Source organism: Hemiscyllium ocellatum, chromosome 32 (genome assembly GCF_020745735.1).
Source record: "Hemiscyllium ocellatum isolate sHemOce1 chromosome 32, sHemOce1.pat.X.cur, whole genome shotgun sequence".
Lineage (NCBI taxonomy): Eukaryota > Metazoa > Chordata > Chondrichthyes > Orectolobiformes > Hemiscylliidae > Hemiscyllium > Hemiscyllium ocellatum.
This window is the reverse complement of record NC_083432.1, coordinates 52,187,280-52,210,592: the sequence shown is the minus strand read 5'-3', so window position 1 is coordinate 52,210,592 and position 23,313 is coordinate 52,187,280. Positions and strand designations below refer to the sequence as shown.

The following is a 23,313-nucleotide window of genomic DNA, read 5'->3' as shown; positions in this document are numbered from 1 at the left end:
AACCCGCCGAAGCGCACCCATCCAGACCCATTCCACCTATGTTTACTCATGCACCTAACACTACGGGCAACTTAGGATGGCCAATTCACCTGACCTACGCATTTTTAGATTGTGGGAGGAAACCGGAGCATCCAGAGGAAACCCACGCAGACACGGGGAGAATGTGTAAACTCCACAGTTAGTTGCCTGTGGCGGGAACTGAACCCGAGGCTTTGGCACTGTGAGGCAGCAGTGCTAACACTGTGTCACCGTGCCGCCCATAAAGCTGTTGGAGGGAATCTGATAGTCCTTGTGCATGGCTTTGTGCCTGGGAAATCATGTCTCACAAACTTGATTGAGTTTTTGAAGAAGTAACAAAGATGATTGATGAGGGCAGAGCAGTAGATGTGATCTATATGGACTTTAGTAAGGCATTCGACAAGGTTCCCCATGGGAGACTGATGAGCAAGGTTAGATCTCATGGAATACAGGGAGAACTAGCCATTTGGATACAAAAAGGTAGAAGACAGAGGGTGGTGGTGGAGGGTTGTTTTTCAAACTGGAGGCCTGTGACCAGTGGAGTGCCACAAGGATCAGTGCTGGGTCCTCTACTTTTTGTCATTTACATAAATGATTTGGGAAGTGAGCATAAGAGGTACAGTTAGCAAGTTTGCAGATGACACCAAAATTGGAAGAGTGGAGGACAGCAAAGAGGGTTACCTCAGATTACAACAGGATCTGGACCAGTTGGGCCAATGGGCTGAGAAGTGGCAGATGGAGTTTAATTCAGATAAATGCGAGGTGCTGCATTTTGGGAAAGCAAATCTTAGCAGGACTTATGCACTTAATGGTAAGGTCCTAGGGAGTGTTGCTGAACAAAGAGACCTTGGAGTGCAGGTTCATAGCTCCTTGAAAGTGGAGTCGCAGGTAGATAGGATAGTGAAGAAGGTGTTTGGTATGCTTTCCTTTATTGGTCAGAGTATTGAGTACAGGAATTGGGAGGTCATGTTGTGGCTGTACAGGACATTGGTTAGGCCACTGTTGGAATATTGCATGCAATTCTTGTCTCCTTCCTATCGGAAAGATGTTGTGAAACTTGAAAGGGTTCAGAAAAGATTTACAAGGATGTTGCCAGGGTTGGAGGATCTGAGCTACAGGGAGAGGCTGGGGCTGTTTTCCCTGGAGTGTCAGAGGCTGAGGGGTGACCTTATAGAAGTTTACAAAATTATAAGGGGCTTGGATAGGGTAAATAGACAAAGTCTTCTCCCTGGGGTCGGGGAATCCAGAACTAGAGGGCATAGGTTTAGAGTGAGGGGGAAAGACATAAAAGAGACCTAAGGGGCAACTTTTTCAAGCAGAGGGTGGTACGTGTATGGAATGAGCTGCCAGAGAATGTGGTGGAGGCTGGTACAATTGCAACATTTAAGAGGCATTTGGATGGGTATATGAATAGGAAGGGGTTTGGAGGGATATGGGCCGGGTGCTGGCAGGTGTGACTAGATTGGGTTGGGATATCTGGTCGGCATGGACAGGTTGAACTGAAGGGTTTGTTACCATGCTGTACATCTCTATGACTATATGACTGGGAACATCACTGTTCCATCCCAATTTGACATGGGGAGAATATGCAAACTTCACATAGACTGTCACCCAAGGTGGGAATCAAACCCGACTCCCTGATGCTGTGAGGCAGCAGTGCTAACCATTGAGCCACCGTGCCGCCCAGCTTCTCCTCCAGGTAAAAATCCACACTGCGCCACCAATTAAATACATTAATGTTTTGTAGTCTGACTGCAACGGGCTAGGTATCCTAGTTTCAAACGCAGATTTAAAAACATGCAAGGGAGAAGGTAGGGCCTGTCAGGGATAGCTTAGGGAACTTGTGCGTGGAGTCTGAGCAGATAGGGGAAGCCCTAAATGAGTTTTTTTGCTTCAGTTTTCACTAAGAAAAGGGGGACCTTGCTGTGAATAAGAACTTTGAGGAACTGGAAAACAAACTTGAACAGATCAGGATGGATGAAGTTGATGAGCTGAAAAGTTTGGTAAACATTGAGGTTGATAAGTCTCCAGGGCCAGACCAAATTTATCCTTGATTGCTCCGGGAAGCAAGAAAGGAGGTTGCTAAGCCGCTGGCAAAGATCTTTGCTTCCTCACTCTCTACGGGAGTCGTACTGGAGAATTGGAGTGAGGCAAATGCTGTTCCTCTATTCAAGAGGGGGAATAGGGAAATCCCTGGCAATTACAGGCCAGTCAGTCTAATGTCTGTGGTGAGCAAGGTTTTGGAAAGAATTCTGTGGGAGAGAATTTATGGCTATTTGGAAAAGCATAACATGATTAAATGCAGTCAGCAAGGCTTTGTGAGGGGCAGGTCATGCCTCCCAAATCTTATTGAGTTCTTCGAGGAGGTAACAAGACAGGTCAACGAAGGTCAAGCAGTGGGTGTGGTATATATGGACTTCAGCAAGGCATTTGATAAGGTTCCCCATGGTAGGCTCATTCATAAAGTCAGGAAGTATGGGATACAGGGAGATTTGGCTGTCTGGATTCAGAATTGGTTGGCTGACAGAAGGCAGAGAGTGGTTTTAGATGGAAAGTATTCTGCCTGGAGGTCAGTGGTGAGTGGTGTCCCGCAGGGCTCTGTTCTTGGGTCTCTGCTCTTTGTCGTTTTTATAATGATTTGGATGAGGAGGTTGAGGGGTCAGTTAATAAATTTGCCAAAGACACAAAGGTTGGAGGTACCGTTGATAATATCGAGGGCTATTGCAGGCTGCAGCACGATGTAGACAGGATGCAGAGCTGGGCTGAGAAATGGCAGAAGGAGTTCTGGATAAATGCAAAGTGATGCATTTTGGAAGGCGAACTTGAATGCTGAATATAAGATTAAAGACAGGATTCTTGGCAGTGTAGAGGTACGGAGGGATCTTGGTGTTCAAATGGTGATCCCTCAAAGTTGCCACCAAGTGGATAGGGTTATGGTATATGGTATTTTGGCTTTCATTAACGCGGGATGGAGTTTAAGAGCTGTGAAGTTTTGCTGCAGCTCTAAAAGACCCTTATGGAACCACACTTGGAACACTGTGTCCAATTCTGGTCGCCCTATTATAGAAAAGATACGGAGGCTTTGGAGAGGGTGCAAAGAAGGTTTACCAGGATGCTGCCTGGACTGGAGAGCTTGTCTTACAAAGCGAGGTCGATTAAGCTTGGACTTTTCTCTCTCTCTCTCTCTGAGAGAGAGAAGGAGGAAGAGAGGTGACCTGATTGAGGTATACAAGGTAATGAGAGGCATGGATAGAGTCAATAGCCAGAGACTTTTCCCTTGAGCAGGATTGACTGGCACAAGGGTGTTATAGTTTTATGATATTAGGAAGAAGGTATAGAGGAGATGTCAGAGGTAAGTTCTTTACGCAGAGAGTTGTGAATGCATGGAATGTGTTGCCAGCAGTGGTGGTGGAAGCAGAGTCCTTAGGGACATGGGTGTTACAGAAGAAAGAAAAACTGGCAAGGCAGTTCAATGGTCCTTATCCAGAGGATTTGTTGAAGTGGTGCTTTTGGCCTATCAAGATATGCTACTTCATTATCTTCCTTCTCCAGCTACTTTCACTTGCTTGCAGGAGTTACAGGGTGTCTAGTTCACACTTGGAAAGTCTCTGATGTACTGGGGGCACAATGAGAGCTGAAGGACAATTAAAGTGGCTTTTTCAGACTTAAGGTACTTATTTTCAAGACAAAAGAGCAACTCCTGGCCTTGCAGAGATCTCAAGGCTTCTCTTATATTGTTGACAGGTCCAAGTTGCCCAGCTATCTCTGGTGCTAATTATCTGCATTGTACTGGATGGTGTCAAACTTCTGCTGTTTGGAGCTGCACTTATCCAGGCAAGTGGAGAGTATTCCATCATGTTCCTGACCTGTGCCTTGTGCAGACTTTAGGGAGTCAGGAGGGGAATTGATCAAATTTGGATTCCAGCTTCTGACCTTGTCTTGGGGTCATTGTCCTGTTTCATTTTCTGGTCAATGGTAACCCTTACGTTGTTGTGACTCAGATTCAGTGGTTGTGATGACTTTGGCAAACAGTGGTGATTAGAACAAGAGCAAGGAACAAAGAAAATTACAGCACAGGAACAGGTCCTTCGGCCCTCTAAGCCTGTGCCGATTCAGATCCTCGATCTAAACCTGTCACCCATTTTCTAAGCATCTGTATCCTTCTGCTCCTTGCCCATTAATATATCTGTCTAGATACATCTCAAATGACGTTATTGTGCCCACCTCTACATCCTCTGCTGGCAACGTATTCCAGGCACCCACCATCCTCTGTGTAATGAACTTCCCATGCATATCTCCCTTAAACTTTTCCCCTCTCTCTTTGAACTCGTGACCCTTAGTAATTAAATTTTCTCTTGTTGGAGATGGTCATTTTCTGGCACCTGGGTGTGCAAGTATTACTTCATATTTGTCAGTCCAAACCTGAGTATTGCACTGCTTCAGTATCTGAGGAGTTGAAAATGGTGCTCACCTTTGTGCAATCATTGATGAAAAACCCCACATTTGACTATACAATGGAGGAAAGATAATTGAGGCAGCTGGAGATGGTTTGGCCTAGGCATCACCCTGAGGACTGCTGCAGACATGTCCTGGATCTTACATACCAACTTAGAACAATCACAACTGCCATCCTTTGTGCCAAGTATGACTCCACCTGGCAAGGAGTTTCTGCTTGATTCCCATTGACAAGTCTTGCTAGTTGTGTTCAGGCCTGTCTCCTGTGGGTTGAGTGCAAAAATAATACAGGCTGGCATTCCAGTGCAGCTCTGGGTGAAAAGTCTACTGTGCAATCGTAGAATCTTAGATTCCCTTCAGTGTGGAATCACACTATTTGGCCCATCAAGTTCACACTGACCCTCCGAGTATCCCACCTCATCTTATCCTTGTAACCTGCATTTCCTATAGCTTGCCCACTTCGCACCTCTTTGTACACTGTGTGAGCAATTTAGTATGGCTAAGCAACCTAATCTGCACATTTTTGTGTGAATAAACCAGAGAATATGCAAACCTCACCCAGCCACTTGCCTGAGGGGGAATTGAAGCTGAGTCCCTGGTAATGTGAGGCAGCAGTGCTAAACACCGTGCCACCTTCATAATGGAAAATAAGAGCAGTTGTAGGCCATTCAACCCCTCAAGCCTGCTCCAAATCACCAATATATCAAACCAAGACCCTGTGTACTCGCACAGCACCCATGAAACTTATTTTGAGAAGGAGAATTGTTTCTTACTAGTAAGCATTTAGTCCTTATTCAGCCACTAAACAAACTGGACAATATCAAAATTGCTGTTTATGGGAACTTGCATTTGTCTACTGTCTAACTTCTGTCAATTTGTCTAACTTCTTCATGTTCCAAAATGACAGCACTTGAATAGTACTCCATTAGCTGTTGGGGGTGTTTAGTGCTCAGGTACTGTAAAGATGCAATTTAGTTTCATGCAACTGCATTATAGCTGTGATAGGAAAGTAAAAAGCTGTGGGAATGGATTTGTAGCTGCTGTAGTAACATGAAAAAAGACCAGGCCAGGAGGGGTAGTTCACTTGTTCATTTGGGCATGGATTCTCCGAAGCAGCCTCTTGAAATGATATGAAACTGCTCACTAACGTTGAACATCAGTTGTGGGGAATTCCAGGCTTTGAATCTTGTTTTAGAATCTCTTAGTCGGCATTGATCAGTGAAGCCCTCCAATGATAGTTTCGGTAGAACTGAAACCACATCACTTTGGTCTGCATTTGATTATCCCTTTGTAACAATTCAGTCATTTGAGTCCATTTGCATTTTTCAGATTTTCACTAGCAAGACAATTTTAAAGCTTTCTCTTATTTTGCTCACTGGTGTGACAGCTGTTCTGGTGGATGGGTAATGTGCAAAAGTCTCAATCTTGCAGAGGTTGCTGTGGCCACTACCTTGTTCTAATTCTCCTGCTGTTGCTTGTATACAAATGAGTTATTTCTTTAATTTGTCAACAAATTGGTTTTGTACCTGGGGCCAACTCCACTGAGACTCCCTCCAAATTGTGATCCTCTTGTAAAACAATCCTAGAGTGTAGAAAGAAATTCTACTCTAGCTGATGTTGAGGTCTGTAATGAACTGGTGTAGGCCTGGACCTTGTTGGAAACAGTGACAAATGAACCCCTGTGGATAACGTGTTTAGAATGGCCTAAATGCCAAGCTCGATGGCTTATCAATACTATCTGACACCTGAGTGGGTTGTATTCCTCATCAGCAATAGCATACACTTGACTTCACAAAAGCTTTTTTAATTGTATATTGGCACTGGCTGTTGGTCATTGATATGCAGGGACTTTCTAACAAAGGATTAAAGATTGCAATATATTTAATTCAAAGAAATCAATCTAATTTCTGGTAATACAGTTCCTAACTTTTCATGGTGAAAGGTATCACCTTGCTTCAGAGGCACACAGATGTTATTGAATTTTTTTCAGTTCACCTGGGTGTGGAATATTAATTCATGTCATCTGGTATGCTCACCTCATGCCTGGTCAACTTTAATATTTCAACCTTGTATAAGCACTTTTTTGTTTTTATAAAACAGACCTATTTCCTGTTGAAGATCTATTGTGTACTTACAAGCTTTAATGTCAAAGTAGGAGGTGGTGGGAAAGAAAACATGAATGAATTTTCTGGGAAGTAACAGCTAGTCTCTTGGCATCTGAAAGTTTGAGAAAACAAGCTACTGATACCCTTTGTTTCCTTCTGATCTCAGGCATCCCCTGCATCTGTTCATATTCCAGTTATCTGGCAATTGTTAAGTCATGAATATGGTAAGACACTAAAATATAGTTGATCTGATCCTGCAATAAAGCTGAGGGTAAACAAGGTTATGCCAGAAATTCTGTTTTCTGAAATGAGGGAATCATCTGTGACTGACAGGCCTGTAACCTGCAGATTGCTTTAAGTGTAAGTAAAACTGCAGGGATTTCAACAGCAATGATTCCGACAGCATTCCACATGCTCTTCAATCTCCACGGCAGTTGGAGTGGATTGAGTGGAGTAGGTAGGCACGGGTAGCATACAATAAAACATGTGGAATCCTGGCATTTATTAGATTAGATTATCGAAGATAGAACTAGATACCAAAGTAAAATGTTATAATTACATTAGGTGTTGGTGAGACCACACCTGGAGTCGGTTATCCAGTTTTGGCCTCCCCTTGTGGGCTGCACGTTGGCACAGTGGTTAGTACTGCTGCCTCACAACACCAGAGACCCAGATTCAATTTCCGCCTCAGGCGACTGACTGTGTGGAGTTTGCACGTTCTCCCCGTGTCTGCGTGGGTTTCTTCCGGGTGCTCCGGTTTCCTCCCACACTCCAAAGATGTGCAGGTTAGGTGAATTGGCCATGCTAAATTGCCCATAGTGTTAGGTAAGGGGTAAATGTAGGTATATGGGTGGGTTGCGCTTCAGCGGGTCGGTGTGGACTTGTTGGGCCGAAGGGCCTGTTTCCACATTGTAAGTAATCTAATGTAACCTTACTTGAGGAAGGATGTATTTGCACTGGAGACAGTTCAGAAAGTTTACCAGACTGACTCCAGGGATGAAAGAGCTGTTGTACAAGGGTCAAATAACTTGAGTTTGGACTCACTGGAGTCCAGGAGAGTGGGAGTGGGTGCAGGGGTGATCTGAGGTATATAAAACGCTAAAAGGAATCAATAAGGCGGATGTCGAACAGATGTTCCCCCTGTGGGACACTCTTGAACGAGAGCATAGGTTGAGAGGAGGTAAGTTCAAAACAAAGATGAGGAGAAACTATGGAGGGTTATGAGTCTATGAACTCACTGTTCTAGAGTGCAGACAAAGCAGAATCAATTAACAGCTTCAGAAAGAAATCTATTTCTGATGAAAAGTGCGATAAAAGGCTATGGGGAGTAGACCGGAAAGCGAAGTTGAGACCAGGAGAAGATCAACCATCATCATGTTAAATGGCCGAGCAGGCTTGTAGGACTGAATTGCACACTCCTGCTCCTAATTCCTATGTTCCTATGAGATTCTGTGCACACTCCTAACCAGCCTATCCTGACTGTTATTTGCATTAGATGAATAGTGTTTCTCCATTTTGAGTATTAGGGTGTTAAGCTTATTAAACATTTTGATTTCCTCCATTTCTGAAATGATTGTTACGCTGCACAACGACCAGAAAAAACTTGTTTTATACAGCTTTCAAACCCAGGATGTCCCAAGGTTCTTTACAATATAGTTTTTTTTAAAATTCAATTGCTACAATGTAGGAAGCATAACTGCCAATTTGTATGAAGCTTTATTCACAATCTGCATATTCCACACCACCAGAGTACATGACCATCTTCCTGCCTGCAGGTACACTCCTGCAACCTTGAAGCTTTCACGACCTCACTACTCTCAACTTCCTGTACAGTGGAGCTACAATTCAGGTTCCCATCCCCCTGCTGAATTAGTTTAAACCCTCCCGAAGAACATTAGCAAATTTCCTCCCCCATGATATTATTACACCTCTGGTTCAAGCGTAGACCATTCCATTTGTAGAGGTCCCACCCACCCCAGAATGAGCCCAAATTATCCAGGTATCTGAATCCCTCCGTCCCTCAACATTTCTGTAGCCACGTGTTCAACTGCTCTCTCTCCCTATTCCTCACCTCGCTAGCACGTGGCACGGGTAAGAAACCAGAGATAACAACTCTATTTGTTTTAGCTCCAAGCTTCCCCCAAGCTCCCTGAATTTCTGCCTTAAATCTCCATCCCTTTTCCTACTTATGTCATTGGTGCCTATGTGGACCACGACTTGGGGCTGTTCCCCCTCCACCTTAAGGATCCCAAAAACACGATCTGATACATCACAGACCCTGGCACCTGGGATGCAAGTTTCTCTCGTTCCCACAGAATCTCCTATCTGTGCCTCAACTATGGACTCCCTAACAACTAATGCTCTACTCCTCTACCCCCTTCCCTTCTGAGCAACAGTGACAGACTTGGTGCCAGAGACATGTACCCCCATGGCATACCTGTGGTAAGTCGTCCCCTCCAACAGCATCCAAAACGGTATAAATTATTCAGGGTATCCCTGCATTGTCTGCCTGTTCCTTTTCAGTCCTCTGACTGTAACCCATCTACCTTCTTCCTGTACCTGAGGTGTAACTAACTCCCTGTAACTCTTCTCAATTACCCCCTCAGCCTCCCGAATGATCCGAAGTTCATCCAGCTCCAGCTCCAGTTCCCTAATGCAGTCTCCAAGGAGCTGGAATTGGGTGCACTTCCCAAGATGAAATCAGCAGGGATATTAGTGGTGACCATTGCCTTCTACATTCTACAGGACGTGCATTCAACTGCCCAACATCCATTTCCACTGTTCTAAATTCCCAATGAGACTATTGAAACAAAACTAGTAACCTTACCAAACTGGCACACAGAACTTTTTTTTGGTTAGAGGAGGTGGATGGGTGTATGTAAGTCGTGTTTGTTTTTCCAAACAATTGACAACTAATTCATGATCATCAAACTCTTAATTACAGAATTTCAATGAATTCAAACTCCACCATCTACCATTACAGGATTTAAACCCAGATCCCCAGAATATTAGCTGAAAATGTGTTGCTGGTCAAAGCACAGCAGGCCAGGCAGCATCCCAGAATATTAACTGTGTTGAAAAATGTGTTGCTGGAAAAGCGCAGCAGGTCAGGCAGCATCCAAGGAGCAGGAGAATCGACATTTCGGGCATAACCCTTCTTCAGGAAACATCGATTCTCCTGTTCCTTGGATGCTGCCTGACCTGCTGCGCTTTTCCAGCAACACATTTTCAGCTCTGATCTCCAGCATCTGCAGTCCTTACTTTCTCCTAGTTGATATTACCTGTGTCACTGGATTAACAATCACCTCCCCTTATTGTCCAGATCTTGTTGCATTTGAACATGGATTGCTTCAGTATCTGAGGAGTCACAAATGCGACTGAAGGTTGTGCAACCATCAGAGGACATTTCCATTTCCGATAATTATGGTGGAATGAAGGTCATTGATGAAGCAGCTGAAAATGATTGGGCCTAGGACTCCATCCTGAAGAATTCCTGCAGAGATGTCCTGAAGAAGTCTTTAAACGCGAAACGTTAAGTGTGTTTCTATCTCCATGGACGCTGCCAGACCTTGCTGAGTTCCTCCAGCGCGATATGTTTTTGTTTTAACAATATTCTACCTTCATCTCCATCCAATGACTGATGTTGTTGTTGTCGAGACGAGGAGGGCGGGTCTCCCCTCAGGGCCTCGGCTCCTAATTGGTGATTCAGCTGTCAGTCATTATTAGATGCGTTGGTATGGCGGCAGTGGGCTGTTGGGTGTTGTTGTTGTCTGCGGCCTTGGTTACTGTCCACTGTGATTTCCAGACATTAGAGCATCTAAAGCCGACTGCGACCGACTTGGAGCAGACAAAGGCTGTGCGGGAGCTGCTGCTGCGGCTGCTTGGGCCCAGAGCCCCGGATTTCCTGCTGACGGTGAACCGGTCGATGCCTGGGCCCGAGCAGCGGGATCGGTTTGAAGTGCGGTCCCTTGCCGATGGCCGGCTATCTGTCCTGGGTAACACCGGCGTGGCCACTGCCACTGGCCTGTACCGATATCTGAGCTCTTTCTGTGGCTGCCACATCTCTTGGTCCGGCAATCAGCTCAAGGTGCCATCGCCGCTGCCTGTTGTCCCAACACCGTTGCGAATTACCTCGCCGAACAGGTAATAGATTCTTGCGGCAAAACCAAGGCCATTCGACCTATTGTGTTCATGCCAGCTCTGGAGACCACCTGCTCAATCCCGTTCCCCTACTGCATACCTGTAGCCCCACAATGGCACTTCTGAGAAGTGCGCAGCACGTTCCAATCACTCCTACTCACTGTTGTAGAAAAAGTTCTTCCTCATATTGCTTCTGTGTCTCTGAAACCTGTTGCCTTCAAGTCCTTGTACAATCAGCTATTGCTCATCTTATCCAAACTTTGTACAAGCCTATCAAATCAATTTTCATTCGTTTTTGTTCCAAGGAAGACAATAGCACTAAGAAAAATCCAAAGGATTGTTATAGGTATATTAGGGACAAGAGTAACCAATAATAATAAATGTAGGGCACATTGAGGGCAATAGTGATATTTGTATGTGAAGCCAGAAGTTTTGAATAAGTTCTTCAAAATTTCAGCACAGTGGCTCGGCAGTTAGTATTGCTACCTCAGTGCCAGGGACCTTGGTTTGATTCCATTCTCAGGCATTTATCTTAGTGGAGTTTGTGCATTCTTACCACGTCTGTGTGCATTTTCTCTGGGTGCTCCAGTTTCCTCCCACAATCCAAAGATAAGTAGGTTAGGTGGATTAGCTGTGCTAAATTGTCCATCGTGTTCAGGTGGTGCAGGCTAGGTGGATTAGCCATGGAAAATACAGGGTTACAGGGCGAGGGTAAGGGAGTGAGTTGGTGTAAACCCGATGGGACAAATGGTCTGTATGTACACTGTAGGGATTCTATAATTCCAAAAAACTTGCCCGCAACAGATATCAAGATAACTCGTGTATAGTTTCCTGTAGTCCCTTCTTGAAAAGAGTTATATTTGCTACTCTCTAATCTGATGCATCCTTTCTAAGATAATAACAAGTTTTGGAAAACTATGGCCAAAGCATCCTACTATTTCCTCAACCATCTCCTTTAAGATCCTTTGGATGAAGTTCACCTAGACTTAAGAGATTTATCAACTCCTATTTGCATCAGTTTGCTCAGTACCACTCCCCATCACGTAAGCTGGAGAGGGTTTAGAAGAGATTTACCTGGATGTTGCTGGGTGGGGAAAGATGGAGTTATAAAGAATGGCTGGATAGGTGTGAACGTTTTTACTGGAGTGTAGGAGATTGAGAGGTGACTTTATTGATGTTAATAAAATAATGGGAGATATAGGAAAAGTTAGCAGTAGTTGTCTTTTTCCTTGGATTGAGGATTTTAAGAGTATAGGGCACATTAGAGTATAGAGAAGAGGAGGTTTAATAAAGACATGAGAGGCAATTCTTTGACACAGCATGGTTTGCATGTGGAATGAACTTGCTGAGAAAGTGGGGATATGGATACAAATGGTAACATGAATAGGAAAAGTTTGGAGGGATATGGATCAGGAGCAGGTGGGTGGGACTAGTTTGGTTTGGGATTATATTCAGCATGGACTGGTTTGACTGAAGTATCTATAAGTGCTTCCTAATATCTCTCGTGAATGGTCTGGTCCTAATACTCAGACTATGTCCCTGAGTTCTAGAATCCTCAAACAGTGGAAATCGTTTATCTTTCTACCCTATTTTTTTCCCGTTAATATCTTGAAGGCTTTAATCATATGGTAATTGGCAAGGCATTTTGCAGCTACGTAGAACTTAGGCCACATTTGGAATATTGTGCGCAGTTCTGGTCACTTCTCTGCAAGAACGATACTGAGGCTTTGGAGAGGATACTGGAGCGGTTTACTGGGATGTTGCCTGGTTTGGAGGGTATAAGCTATAAGGACAGATCAGAGAAACTTATTTTGTTTTCACTTGAATGTTGGAGGACAAGGGAGTCACCTAATAGACGTTTACAAAATTATTATAGGTATGAGTGTCTTTTTCCCAGGAAAGAAACGTCAATTACTGGAGGCATAAATTTAAAGTAAAAGTGGGATACTTTTAAGGGGGAAAAAAATGAGGTTTTTTTTTATAAACAAGATGGTAAGTGCCTGGAATGCACTACCAGAGGAGGTGGTGGAGGCAAATACAATATCAGTATTTAGGAGCCATCTTGACAGATATATGCATAGGAAGGGAATAGAAGGATATTGACTGTGTAGCAAACTGTTTTTAACTTTAGAGGGGTATCATGTGTCGGCGTAGTCTTGGTGGACCGAAGAGCCTGTTCCTGTTCTTTGTTCTGTCTTAAAGCTTCTTAAACGATGCAATTGTTTCTGCTTCTACCACCTCCCCTGGCAGTAAGCCACTGGCACCTGTAATCCTCTGTGTGTGTAAAAAAAAATCTTGCCTCACACATCTACTTTAAACTTTCACCCTAATATTTGACATTTCCACCCTGGGGAAAGGATTTGATTTGATTTATTATTGTCACATATACTGAGATACAGTAGAAGTATTGTTTGTGTGCTATCCAGGCAAATCATAGTAAGTGCTTCAGTGTAATAGAACAAAAGACAGAATATAGTGTTCTAGCTACAGAAAAGCTGCAGAGAAAGATCAACTTTCATATATAAGAGGTGCACTCAAAAGTCTGTTAACAGCAGAGAAAAAGCTGTTCTTGAATCTGTTAATGTGTTTTCAAACTTCTGTATCTACTGCCCGGTGGAAGAGAGAATAACTGGGATGGGTGGGTTCTTTGATTATGTTAGCTGCTTTCCCGAGGGAAGTATGGACTGAATTGATGGATAGAAGGCTGGGTTGTATGATGGACTGGGCTGTGTTCACAACTCTCTATTTCTTGTGTTCTTGGGAAGAGCAACTGCCATATCAAATTGTGATGCTTCCAGATAAAATGCTTTCTGTGGTACACCTAAAAAAAATTGGTAAAAGTTATTGCTGAATTTTCTTAGTCTTCTGAGGAAGTAGTAATGTTGGTGTGCTTTCTTGACCGTGTCAGCATAGATAAACCAAGACAAATTGGTGATACTTATTCCTAGGAATGTTACGCTTTCGACCGTCTCCATCTCAGCACAATTGATACACACAGAGGCGCATCCTTCACCCTCTTTCCTGAAGTCAATGTCCAGCTCCTTTGTTTTGCTGACATTGAGAGAGAGATTGTTGTCTTTGCACCATGCCACTAAGCTCCCTATCTCTTTCCTGTACTTTATCTTATCACTGTTTAAAATATGACTCACCAGGATGGTATCATCAGCAAACATGTAAGCTGAGAGCAGAATCTGGACAAAGTCATGAGTGTAAAAGGAGTATAGCAAGAGTTTGAGTATGCAGTCTTTTGGCCCACTGGGTGCTGAGGATTATCATGGAGGTGTTGTCACCTATCCTTACTTTGGTGGCCTGTGGGTCAGGAAGTCAAGGATTCAGTTGCTGAGGAAAGAGTCCTAGGTCTTGGAGTTTGGAGATGAGTTTGGCTGGAATTATGGTGTTGAAGGCAGAGTTAAAGTCAATAAATAGGAGTCTGAAGTAGGTGCCCTTGTTCCGGGATGACTGCAGGGCCAGGGAGATGGTATCTGCTGTGGACCTGTTGTGACTGTAGGTGAATTCTTGTGGGTCAAGGCAATCTTGGAGGCTGAAGTTGATGTGTACCATTACAAACTCATCAAAGCAATTCATAATGATGGGTGTTGGAGCCACCAGGTGATAGTCATTAAGGCGTGTTGCCATTTTGTTTGTTATTGGGATAATAGTGTTCTTCTTGAAGCAGGTGGGAATTTCAGAACTCTTAAGGAGAGATTAAACATGTCTGCGAATACACCTGCCAGCTGGTCCGTGCAGGATCTGAGTGCATAGCTGGGGACTCCAGTGTGGGTTAGTCACTTTTTGCGAGTTCACTTTTAAGAAGGCCAATCAGATTGTGACTGTGGGTAAATCATTTCACTGGCCTTCTGTTCAAAAACAGCATAGAATGCATTGAGCTCACTTGGAGGGGATGCGTTGTTGCCAGCAATTCTACTTGTCTTCACTGAGTATACCATTACATTGTGTAACCCTTGCTATAATCGACGTGTTTCTGGATCAGTGGTGCTGGAAGAGCACAGCAGTTCAGGCAGCATCCAACGAGCAGCAAAATCGACGTTTCGGGCAAAAGCCCTTCATCAGGAATAAAGGCAGTGAGCTGGAAGCATGGAGAGATAAGCTAGAGGGGGGTGGGGTGGGGAGAGAGTAGCATAGAGTACAATGGGTGAGTGGGGGAGGAGAGGAAGGTGATAGGTCAGGGAGGAGAGGGTGGAGTGGATAGGTGGAAAAGAAGATAGGTAGGTTGGACCAGTCCGGACAAGTCATGGTGACAGTGCTGAGTTGGAAGTTTGAAACTAGGATGAGGTGGGGGAAGGGGAAATGAGGAAGCTGTTGAAGTCCACATTGATGCCCTGGGGTTGAAGTGTTCCGAGGCAGAAGATGAGGCGTTCTTCCTCCAGGCGTCTGGTGGTGAGGGAGCGGCGGTGAAGGTGGCCCAGGTCCTCCATGTCCTCAGCAGAATGGGACGGGGAGTTGAAATGTTGGGCCACAGGGCGGTGTGGTTGATTGGTGCGGGTATCTCGGAGATGTTCCCTAAAGCGTTCTGCTAGGAGGCGCCCAGTCTCCCCAATGTAGAGGAGACCGCATCGGGAGCAACGGATACAATAAAGGACATTAGTGGATGTGCAGGTAAAACTTTGATGGATGTGGAAGGCTCCTTTAGGACCTTGGATAGAGGTGAGGGAGGAGGTATGGGCACAGGTTTTACAGTTCCTGCAGTGGCAGGGGAAAGTGCCAGGATGGGAGGGTGGGTCATAGGGGGGCATGGACCTGACCAGGTAGTCACGGGGGGAATGGTCTTTACGGAAGGCGGAAAGGGGAGGGGAGGGAAATATACTGCTGGTGGTGGGGTCTTTTTGGAGGTAGCGGAAATATCGGCGGATGATTTGGTTTATGTGAAGGTTGGTAGGGTGGAAGGTGAGCACCAGGGGCGTTCTGTCCTTGTTACGGTTGGAGGGGTGTGGTCTGAGGGCGGAGGTGCGGGATGTGGACGAGATGCGTTGGAGGGCATCTTTAACTGTGTGGGAAGGGAAATTGCGGTCTCTAAAGAAGGAGGCCATCTGGTGTGTTCTATGGTGGAACTGGTCCTCCTGGGAGCAGATACGGCGGAGGCAGAGGAATTTGGAATACAGGATGGCATTTTTGCAAGAGATAGGGTGGGAAGAGGTGTAATCCAGGTAGCTGTGGGAGTCGGTGGGTTTGTTTAAAAAAAAAAATGTCAGTGTCAAGTCGGTCATCATTAATGGAGATGGAGAGGTCCAGGAAGGGGAGGGAGGTGTCAGAGATGGTCCAGGTAAATTTAAGGTCAGGGTGGAATGTGTTGGTGAAGTTGATGAATTGCTCAACCTCCTCGCGGGAGCACGAGGTGGCGCCAATGCAGTCATCAATGTAACGGAGGAAGAGGGGGGAGTGGTGCCAGTGTATTTACGGAAGATCAACTATTCTATGTAGCCAACAAAGAGACAGTCATAGCTGGGGCCCATACGCGTGCCCATAGCTACCCCTTTGGTCTGGAGGAAGTGGGAGGATTCAAAAGAGAAATTGTTAAGGGTGAGGACCAGTTCGGCCAATGAGCGTGTCGGTGGAAGGGTACTGTTGGGGACGTCTGGAGAGGAAAAAATGGAGGGCTTGGAGGCCCTGGTCATGGCGGATGGAGGCGTAGAGGGATTGGATATCCATGGTGAAGATGAGGCGTTGTGGGCCCACCGTCCCATCCTGACACTTTCCCCTGCCACCGCAGGCACTGTATAACCTCCTCCCTCACCTCTATCCAAGGCCCTAAAGGAGCCTTCCACATCCATCAAAGTTTTACCTGCATATCCACTAATATCATTTATTGTATCCGTTACTCCCGATGCGGTCTCCTCTACATTGGGGAGACTTCAGGGAACGCTTCAGGGAACATCTCCGAGATACCCGCACCAATCAACCACACCGCCCCGTGGCCCAACATTTCAACTCCCCCTCCCACTCTGCTGAGGACATGGAGGACCTGGGCCACCTTCACCGCCGCTCCCTCACCACCTGGAGGAAGAACGCTTCACCTTCCGCCTCGGAACACTTCAACCCCAGGGCATCAATGTGGACTTCAACAGCTTCCTCATTTCCCCTTCCCCCACCTCATCCTAGTTTCAAATTTCCAGCTCAGCACTGTCACCATGACTTGTCTGGACTGGTCCAACCTGCCTGTCTTCTTTTCCACCTATCCACTCCACCCTCTGCTCCCTGACCTATCGCCTTCCTCTCCTCCCCCACTCACCCATTGTACTCTATGCTACTCTCTCCCCACCCCACCCCCCTCTAGCTTATCTCTCCATGCTTCCAGCTCACTGCCTTTATTCCTGATGAAGGGCTTTTGCCCGAAACGTCGATTTCGCTGCTCGTTGGATGCTGCCTGAACTGCTGTGCTCTTCCAGCACCACTGATCCAGAATCTGGGTTCCAGCATCTGCAGTTATTGTTTTTACCTATAATCGACGTGTGTTTGTATAGTTAGTCTGGGACTCTAGCTTAGTTTGGTATTGTCTCTTGGCATCTCTGATGGCTTTGCAAAGGTTGTGCCTAGATTTCTGTGTAGATCAGGGTCACCCAACTTAAATGTCTCAGACCTGGACTTCAGTAGGGAGTAGATCTCCCAGTTTGTCCAAGGTTTCCAGTTGGGGAACACTTTGATTAAGTTCTTTAGTATACGATCCTCTGTACACTTACTGATATAGTCTGTGATGATAGTGGCAAACCCATTTAGGTTGGCTGCTGAGTTCTTGAATTTGGACCAGTCCACCGATTGTAAGCAGGGAAAGACCTTTACTTTGCCGCTCATATTCTATCAGGTCACCCCTCAGCCTCTGACATTCTAGCAAAAACAACCCAAGTTTGTCAAAGTACTCGTTATAACTAATCCAGGCAACATCATGGTAAACCATTTTTGCACCCTGTCCAAAGCCTGCACATCCCTCCTATTGTGTGGTAACCAGAACTGCACAGAATTTCCAAATGTTGCCTAAATAAAATTTAGTATAGCTGCAACATGACTTTGCCAATTTCTATACTCAGTTCTTCAATCGTTGAAGGCAGACATGTTTTGCACATTCTTTACTACCTTATCCACTTATGATTAAATTAGATTACTTACAGTGTGGAAACAGGCTCTTCGGCCCAACACGTCCACACCTACCCTCCAAAGACCAACCCACCCAGACCCATTCCCCTACATTTACCCCTTCACCTAATACTACGGGCAATTTAGCATGGCCAATTCACCTAACCTGCACATTTTTGGACTGTGGGAGGAAACCCACACAGACACTGGGAGAATGTGCAAATTCCACACAGACAGTTGCCTGAGGCGGGAATTCACCTCGGGTCTTTGGCACTGTGAGGCAGCAGTGCTAACCACTGTGCCACCGTGCTGCCCATGATGTTAGTGGCACTTTGAGGGAACAATGGACATGCACTCCAAGATCTCTCTGTATATCAATGTTAAGGGTCCTGCCATTTACTGTATACTTTCCTTTTACATTTGACCTCTCAAGATGCATCATTTCATACTTGTCCAGATGAAACTTGATGTGCCATTTCTCTGCCCGACTTTCCAACTGATCTATATCCTGCTGTATCCTTTGACAATCTCCCTCACTATCTACAATTCCATCAACTTTTGTGTCATCTGCAAACTTACAAATGAGATCATCTACATTTTTTATCCAAATCACATGTACACAAACAACAGAGGTGATCTCCAGTCAGAAAATCACTCTTCCTGATGACCCTCTGTCTTCTATGACCAAACCAATTTTGTATCCAATTTACCAACTCACCATAGATTCCATGTGACTTAATCTTCTGGACCAGCCTACCATGAGAGACCTTGTAAAGTCCATTTAGAGTACCCTCATCAAAAATCTTGATCATTTCCTCAGAAAACTCAATCAAATTTGAGAGAGAAGACCATCCATGCGCAAGGCCATGCTGACTATCTCTAAGTGCAATCTTTTTCAAGTGCAAGTAAGTCCAGTCCCAGTGATGTGAGGTTCATTGGTCTATAAATTCCTAACAAATTCTGACCCATCAAAGTCCCTGGCACTAAGGAACCCTCAGTCCATATTGGGAATGTTAAAATCACCCATTATAACAACTCTGACATCTTTCCATGATCTGTCGACATAAAATGTTCATCTGCCTCTCCTAACTATTAGGAGGTTTACAGTATAATTCCATCATAGTGATTGAAACTTCCTTGTTCTTGAGTTCTACCCGTGTGGCTTCGGTGGATGAGCCCTCCAGGATGTCCTCTTAATACAGCTGTGACATCCTTATCAATCAGTAATGCAACTCTTCCCCACTCTTTTTTACATCCCTCTCTGTCATGCCTGGAAACAGTGAGTTACCAGTCTTGCCCTCTCCTGCTCCTCCGATGCTGCCTGACCTGTTGTGCTTTTCCAGCACCACACGCTCAACTCTGAGCTCCAGCATCTGCAGTCCTAAATTTATCCCTGCCCTTCTCTCAACCAAGTTTCTGTAATGGCTATGACATTGTCGTTCCATGTACTAATCCAGGCTTTAAGCTCATCTGCCTTGCCTGTTAAGTTCCTTATGTTAAATAAATACACTTCAGACTCCCCAATTCCATTGTGTTCAGTTTGTCCCATTTCTTCTTCCTATTAGACTTAACAGACTTTACCTCTTGCTTCATCTCAATCACTGCACATGCTGACCTACCACTCTGGTTCCCATTCCCCTGCCATACTCTGACTATGTGGAGTTTGCACATTCTCCCTGTGTCTGTGTGGGTTTCCTCCGGGTGGTCCGGTTTCCTCCCACAGTCCAAAAAATGTGCAGGTTAGGTGAATTGGCCATGCTAAATTGCCCATAGTGTTAGGTGAAGGGGTAAGTGTAGGGGAATGGGTCTGGGTGGGTTGCACTTCGGCGGGTCAGTATGGACTTGTTGGGCCGAAGGGCCTGTTTCCACACTGTAAATAATCTAATCTAAAAAGTGGCACTAGCAAACTTTCCTGTCAGGATATTGATGCCCCTCCATTATAGATGCAACCTGTTCTTTTTAAAGAAGTCTGTCTTGCCCTAGAAGAGATCCCAATGATCCAGATAGCTGAATGCCATTTAGCCATATATCCACCTTCCTAATTTTGGCCTCACTAGCATGTGACATATGGAGTAATCCTGAGATTACACCCCTAGGACTCCTGCTTTTCAACTTAAATCCCTAAATTCTGTTTGCTGGAGCAGTACCACAGCCTCTGGCTGCTCACCCTTCCCAATAAGAATATCTGTGCTGTCGTCTTAAATTTATTTTTTGTGGGATTTGGATATTGCTGACTAGCCAGCATTTAATGCCTGTCCCTATTTGTCCTTGAGAAGGTTGAGAGTTGCCTTCTCCCTGCTGTGGGTTGACCCTCAGTGCCATTAGGGAGGGAATTGCAGGATTTCCTAGGGTGGGGGAATGTCCAAACTTTAGAGGGCATAGGTTTGAGGTGAGAGAGGAAAGACTTTAAAAGGACCTCAGGAGTAATTTTTAACATGGAATGAGCTGCCAGAGGAAGTGGTGGAGGCGGGTACAATTACAACATTTGAAAAGCATTTGGATGGGCACATGAACAGCTTAGAGGGATATGGGCCAAATGCTGGCAAATGGAACTTGGTCCAGCTGAGTTGGACTGAAGGTTTGTTTTCATGCTGTATAATTGTACAACAGTGAAGGAACTGTTATTATATTTCCAAATCCGGATGAATGGCTTGGAGGGGGACTTCAAGGTGGTAGTGTTCCCATGTATCTGCTGCCCTTGTACTTCTAGATAGCAGTTGTGTGTTTGGAAGGTGCTGACTGAAGATATTTGGTGAAGCTCTAGAAAGTACACACTGCAGCTATCGGGCATTGGTGGTGAAGGGAGTGTATGTTTGTAGATGTTGTGCTAAACAAGCAGGCTGCTTTGTCGCGGATGGTATCAAGCTTGTTGTGTTTTGTTATAGCTGCACCTATCCATAAAATGGGGATTATTCCATTGCACTCCTGCCTGGTCCCTTGTCAGTGATGGAAAAGCTTTGGAGTGAGGAAATGAGTTAATTGCAGCAATATTCCTAGCTGTTCAGACACATCCTTGACCCTCGCACCAGGGAGACAACCCGTAATCCTAGAGTTTCACTCTTCACCATAGAAATGCCTAGCTGTGTCCCTGTCTATAGGGTCCACTATCACTTGCATTCATCTACACTTCAACCCTGCTGTACAACAGAGTCAATGTGGCGCCTGTGATCTGGCTGTTGTTGTTGCTTTCCCCAAGATGCCAACCACCCCAAAAGTATCGAAAACAGTATACTTATTTGAGAGTGGACTAACCTTGGGACACTTCTGCATTGCCTATCTGCCAAATCTTTGGTGTGTGATCACATTCCTAAAATTCCAATCTGTAAGACTTTCTGCCTCCTGTATACTCCTCAGTGAGTCTATCTGCTGGTCCAACTGATTCTTGTGGTCCAAGAGAAGCTGTAGATGGATGCGTTTTCTACAGACATAGTTGTCAGGGACATTTGACTTCTCTCTGACTACATCTCAGAAGTGCTGCCCTATCGCCTCACAGTACTACATGCAAACACTCACCTCGCGACTGCTATTAGTGTGCAGTCTCAAACTAAATGCCAAATTGGGTGTACGGTGATAATAAGTATATGGAGGAGAGGGAAATAGTACACTGAGTATCAATGCATGTATGTTAAGAAGAATGGTACAAACTCTTTCCTATATTGGGACTTAGTAATTTAGATTCCACTGCTGATTAAAGAAATGAGGGGTGACTTTGAAATGTTATCATGTGTGCACAGGATGAAGAGGGGCAATATTATTAACTTTCTTATAATTTTAATCTTTAGATACCAGTCCTTACATATTAGACAAATGTCTGAAAATTGATTCACTGTTTGTAATTTCTTTTTATTATTGTATTTAGATTCCATTACTATCAGAATGTCTGTGCATACAGCTATTCATTTGTTTGGTGGGACTGGGAGCGCTGGGAGAGAGAAATTGACTGGATGGCATTGAGTGGCATTAATATGCCATTGGCATTTACTGGTCAAGAAGCCATATGGCAAAAGGTAAAGTATTCCTGCAAGTTTAAAGATCTCTTAAAGTAAGTGCATGCAATTTCTGGCCATAACCTTATTGAGGACTTAACTATTTGCTAGAAATCTTAAAATATATGTGAACTTTTCGTATCTGTCACTTGCTATTCAAATTTAATTTTATACAATCTTTCACTGAATTAAATGGATAGGTTTCAGTGGGATTTTCGTTATTTCTGAAAGTATTTGATGATCTCAACACAATCCTAAATCTTCTGGGAAGTGTGAAACATCCCTGTCAAAAAGAATCTATTCAAGCAAACCTGCTGCCTCCATGGAGCATGTACAATTGACTTTGCTAATGACTGCAGTGAACATTTCTCAATGCTGCTCCTGATTCTGAAAAATATTTTTGGTAAAATTTTAACCCATCTCCTCTTCACCCTGACCATTACATGTCCCCTTACTCCACAGTCCAGATATCAAAGAAAGCTGTATATTTTGATTATATCCTTACAAACCTTTTATTATGATTTTCCATTCCAAATGAAATTATTTTTGTAAAGTGGTGAATTGTATAACATAACACTTCAGCTATAAGTTTATTGAAGCCACTTGGCACAATATTATGTGGTTACAATACTGGACAAGTGACTAGCTGTCTATTCTCTAACCAGTTATGCTCTCCTAAAGTTCTTGTATTTGTGTCACCTGCATAATTTAATCTGTGCACTCTATAAGAACACCGGTGCTCCAGTTCTCTGCCCATTCTGCATAAACCTTCAATCTGTTACTAATTTGAAAACTTGTCTATTTCCTTAAATTTACTCAATGTCCCAGCATCCACTGCTCTCCGGAGTACTGAATTCCACACATTACCCTTTGAGAGATTTTCCCTGATTTCTGTTTTAAATTTGTTGCACCATATCCAAATGCTAGGACCTTTTGCATTATAGATTACCCCACAAGAGGAAACATCATCTCTATCTCTAATTTGTCAAACTCTTTTCTTGTAAACTCTACAGAGCTGAAACTGCTCAATCTCTTAATAATCCATGCTCGTCATCTCTAGAATAACCTAGTGACCCTCCTCTGAACTGCCTCTAGTAAAAATCCAACCTTTCTCAAGATTTTATGCAGTACTTCAGGTGCAGTCTCACTAATTCCTTATATAGTTGTAGCAATATTTCCTTACTTTGTTCCTTTAGCAATAATGCCAAAATTCCATTTGGACCTTCTTACCTGCTGTACTTGCAAACTAGTTTTCTGCCAATCCTGCATGAGGACACCCCGATCCCTCTGCATCAAATACTCTGAAGTTTCTCTCCATTTGGATAATAAGTTGCTTTTTGATTCCTCCGACCAAAATGAATAAGCACACACTTACCTGTGTTAAACTACTCTGTCAAATTTGGCCTATTTACCTAATGTATTCGTATCTATTTGAAAATTTCTTCCTTCTTAATTGAAATTTACTTTAATGTCATTTGCAAATTTGGCTTTGATATCTTCTATCCCTGCAGTCAGATCATTAA

The 23,313-nt window shown here is 44.3% G+C and overlaps 1 protein-coding gene across 1 annotated transcript in view; it reads left to right on the top strand.

Annotated features, from left to right (window-relative positions):
• The first annotated feature begins 10,314 nt into the window (after positions 1 to 10,314).
• Positions 10,315 to 23,313, top strand: part of naglu (N-acetylglucosaminidase, alpha) — a 54,342-nt gene continuing 41,343 nt past the window's right edge. Inside the window, exons 1-2 of the mRNA XM_060849103.1 lie at positions 10,315 to 10,721; positions 21,664 to 21,811. Of these exons, the coding sequence (XP_060705086.1) occupies positions 10,315 to 10,721; positions 21,664 to 21,811 (555 nt within the window). The remainder of the gene's footprint in view (positions 10,722 to 21,663; positions 21,812 to 23,313) is intronic.